This window comes from Corvus brachyrhynchos, unplaced genomic scaffold, assembly GCF_000691975.1.
Source record: "Corvus brachyrhynchos isolate BGI_N302 unplaced genomic scaffold, ASM69197v1 scaffold437, whole genome shotgun sequence".
NCBI lineage: Eukaryota > Metazoa > Chordata > Aves > Passeriformes > Corvidae > Corvus > Corvus brachyrhynchos.
Genome location: NW_008238962.1, coordinates 82,475 through 85,443, shown reverse-complemented (window position 1 = coordinate 85,443; position 2,969 = coordinate 82,475). Strand labels below are relative to the sequence as shown.

Genomic DNA, 2,969 nt, shown 5'->3' with positions numbered 1-2,969 from the left:
AACGTTCCCATGTTTTTCCATGGAATTTCCCTTCCCCAAAATAAAGAGTGGAAGCCGCTGTGCCGATTCCTCACTGCGGTGCTGGGATTTGGGATAAAGGATTTGGGATTTGGAAGAAATTCTGTCAATGCTGGTTTCTTAATTAATGATTCATTAATATCCGGTGGGAATTAGGGCAATTCTGGGGCTTTCCAGTGGCGCCGGATCCCTCCGGATACAACCAGGGATGGAGCAGCAATAAAAGTTGTGGGAAAAGAGTGGGATGGGGGAAAAAAACGCTGGGATTGGGTGGGAAGACACTGAGATGAGGAGGAAAATACTGGGATGAGGGGAAAATATCGGGATGGGGTAAAAAACTACAGAAAAAAGAGGGGAAACATCGGGACGAGGTGGAAAATGAGGCGGAAAAAGACCAAACTGAGGTGGAAAAACATTGGGATGAGGAGGAAAATACTGGGATCAGGCAGGAAAACACCAAAATGAGGCGGAAAAACATCGGGATGGGGCAGGAAGGTACCAGGATGAGGGGAAAAATATCGGGATGGGATGGGAAAAGCTCAAAATGGGGTGGAAAAGCAAGAAAATGAGAGAAAAACCTCGGGATGGGGCAGAAAAGAGTGGGATGACCTGGAAAAACCCCGAAATGAAGTGAAAAAGCACGGAGATGAAAGGAAAAAAATACTGGGATGAGGGGGAAAACACCGGGATGAGGGGAAAAACACCAGGATGGAGCGGAGAAACAAAAGGATGGGGTGGAAAAATACTGGAATAAAGCGGAAAACATCGGGACGAGGTGGAAAAAGATCAAAACGAGGTGGAAAAAGACCAAAATGAGGTGGAAAAGCACCGGGATGAGGCGGGGAACGCCCCAGAGTTTGGGAAGAAGGAGGCGGCGCTTTTCCGGGCTGGAGGCTCCGAGCTTTTCCCGCCTCCAAGCCTTCTCCTTCGGTGCCCCCCCATCCAAGCCTTTCCCGAGTCACAAGGAGAAGTAGTCCATGGCTCCGTGTCCGTAGGGATTGTAAGTCCAGACGAGGTCGGTTCTCCCGGAATTCGCCAACATCCGGGAAATCTCGGCGCTCGCCGCCGCCAAGCGTTCGCCATCCATGGGCTCCTCGTAATTCCACCCGGATTCCGAGGGCGCCTCCGGCTTGTAGCAATCCACAGGGAAGGGATACACGACCAGGCGCAGATCCGGCAGCTCCAGGGTTTTCTGGAGCAGATCCTTGAGCGCGGCCGTGGACAGGGAATTGCCGTAGAGTCCCAGGAAGCGCAGGCGGGAGCAGCGCCGGAGCGTCGGCAGCAGCGCGTCCAGGTGGGAGTCGGCCATGCGGCATTCCATGAGATCCAGGTGCAGCAGCGAGGCCGAGGTTTCCTCCAGGAGCAGCCGGAGCGGCTCCAGGAGGCTTTGGGAGAAGTCGTGGCCGCTCAGATCCAACCTTTTGAGGGCCGGAGCGTGGAAGCTTTGGGAGAGGAAGGCGAGGTCGGCGGGAAGGAGGGAGCAGAAGGCCAATTCCAAGCTTTCCAACGGAGCCTGGAGGTCGCTGGCGGGAGGGAAAAGGCCGACGGAGCAGAGGCTCCGTGGGATCAGGAAATGTCGGGATGGGTCCCGGATTGGTGGGGGAAGTGTGGGGAAGGAGAGCTGTGATTGCATCCATGGAATTGGGGAATGGTGGAATTCTGGAATGGCTGAGAGTGGGAACAGCTCCAAGAGCATCAAGTTTGATGGTTGAGGATCGTGAAGCCATGGAATTGTGGAATTCTGGGATCTCTGAGGTGGGGAAAGAGCTCCAAGAGCATCAAGTTCAAGGTTTGAGAATCGTGGAATTCTGGGATCATGGAGGCACAGAATTGTGGAATCAAAATCATGGGATCGTGGAGTTCTGGAATTACGGGATCATGGGATTATGGGGCCATGGAATGATGGAATTATGGAATGGCTGAGGTTGGGAAAGATCTCCAAGAGCATCAAGTTTGACCTCTGAAAATCAGGGGACTTTGGAATGATGAGGTCATGGAGTTCTGGGATCATGGAATCGTGGGATCACAGAGTTACGGAGTCATGGGATGATGGGATTGTGGAGCGGGCCGGGAGCTGTGATTCCCTCCATGGAATTGTGGAATTCTGGAATGACTGAGGTTGGGAAAGAGCTCCAAGAGCATCAAGTTTGACCTTTGGGAATCATGGAATTATGGGATCATGAAGCCATGGAATTGTGGAATCAAAATCGTGGGGTCGTGGAGTTCTAGAATTATGGAATCATGTGATTATGGGGTCATGGAATGATGGCATCACTGAATTATGGGATCAGGGAATTACAGAATAATGGAGTCGCTGAGTTATAAACTATTCGGATAATAAAATCCTGGAATCACGGGAATATTGGGATAATGAAGTCCTGGAATCACGGGATCACTCAGGCTGGAAAAGACCCCCGAGATCACCAACCCCAACCCTTGGGAATGCCCCCGGAGCGCGGGAAGGGCCCGGCGAGGATCCCGCTCCGTTGGGAACTCACCAGAGGATCTGGCGCAGATTCCCGGAGAGCCGGGAGGATCCCAGGTTGAGCTCCCGGAGGCTGGGCAGCATTCCCAGCTGCCCGGCCAGGCACCGGATTCCGATGGCCGATTCCGGCGTCGGGCGCCGCACGTCGACGTTGCTGTACTGGAGCTTGAGGCTCCGCAGCTCCGGGAAGCGGGAGAGGTGCGGCAGGATCACCGAGAGCCCGGTCAATCCCAGATTGTTGAAGCGCAGATCCACCCTCCGCACGCAGGAAGGATCCAAGGATTCCAGCAGGCTCACGATTCCGGCCAGGGAGAGCTTCTCGGCTTGGAATTCCCGGCACTTGAGGCGCAGCGGGCCGGCGGCTCCGGTCTGGAGCGCGTCCCGGAGGATCCCGTAGGATGTTCCGTTGACGAACAGGTCGGCGTGGACGTCCACGCCCGGGGGCTGCGGGGCGGGCGCGGCCGGG

At 54.9% G+C, this 2,969-nt stretch overlaps 2 protein-coding genes across 2 annotated transcripts in view; one reads left to right on the top strand and one right to left on the bottom strand.

The window, feature by feature from the left end:
* Positions 1-97, top strand: part of CUNH8orf82 (chromosome unknown C8orf82 homolog) — a 1,590-nt gene extending 1,493 nt beyond the window's left edge. Inside the window, exon 3 of the mRNA XM_017738651.1 lies at positions 47-97. Coding sequence (XP_017594140.1) covers positions 47-97 — 51 coding nt within the window. The remainder of the gene's footprint in view (positions 1-46) is intronic.
* Positions 98-966: 869 nt separating this feature from the next.
* Positions 967-2,968, bottom strand: LOC103618708 (leucine-rich repeat-containing protein 14; the record flags this gene model as incomplete). Its single annotated transcript, XM_008637141.2, has 2 exons — positions 967-1,541; positions 2,517-2,968. Coding segments are annotated over 2 exons (1,017 nt in total), but the record flags the coding sequence as incomplete, so codon positions are not given.
* Between the last annotated feature and the right edge of the window lies 1 nt (position 2,969).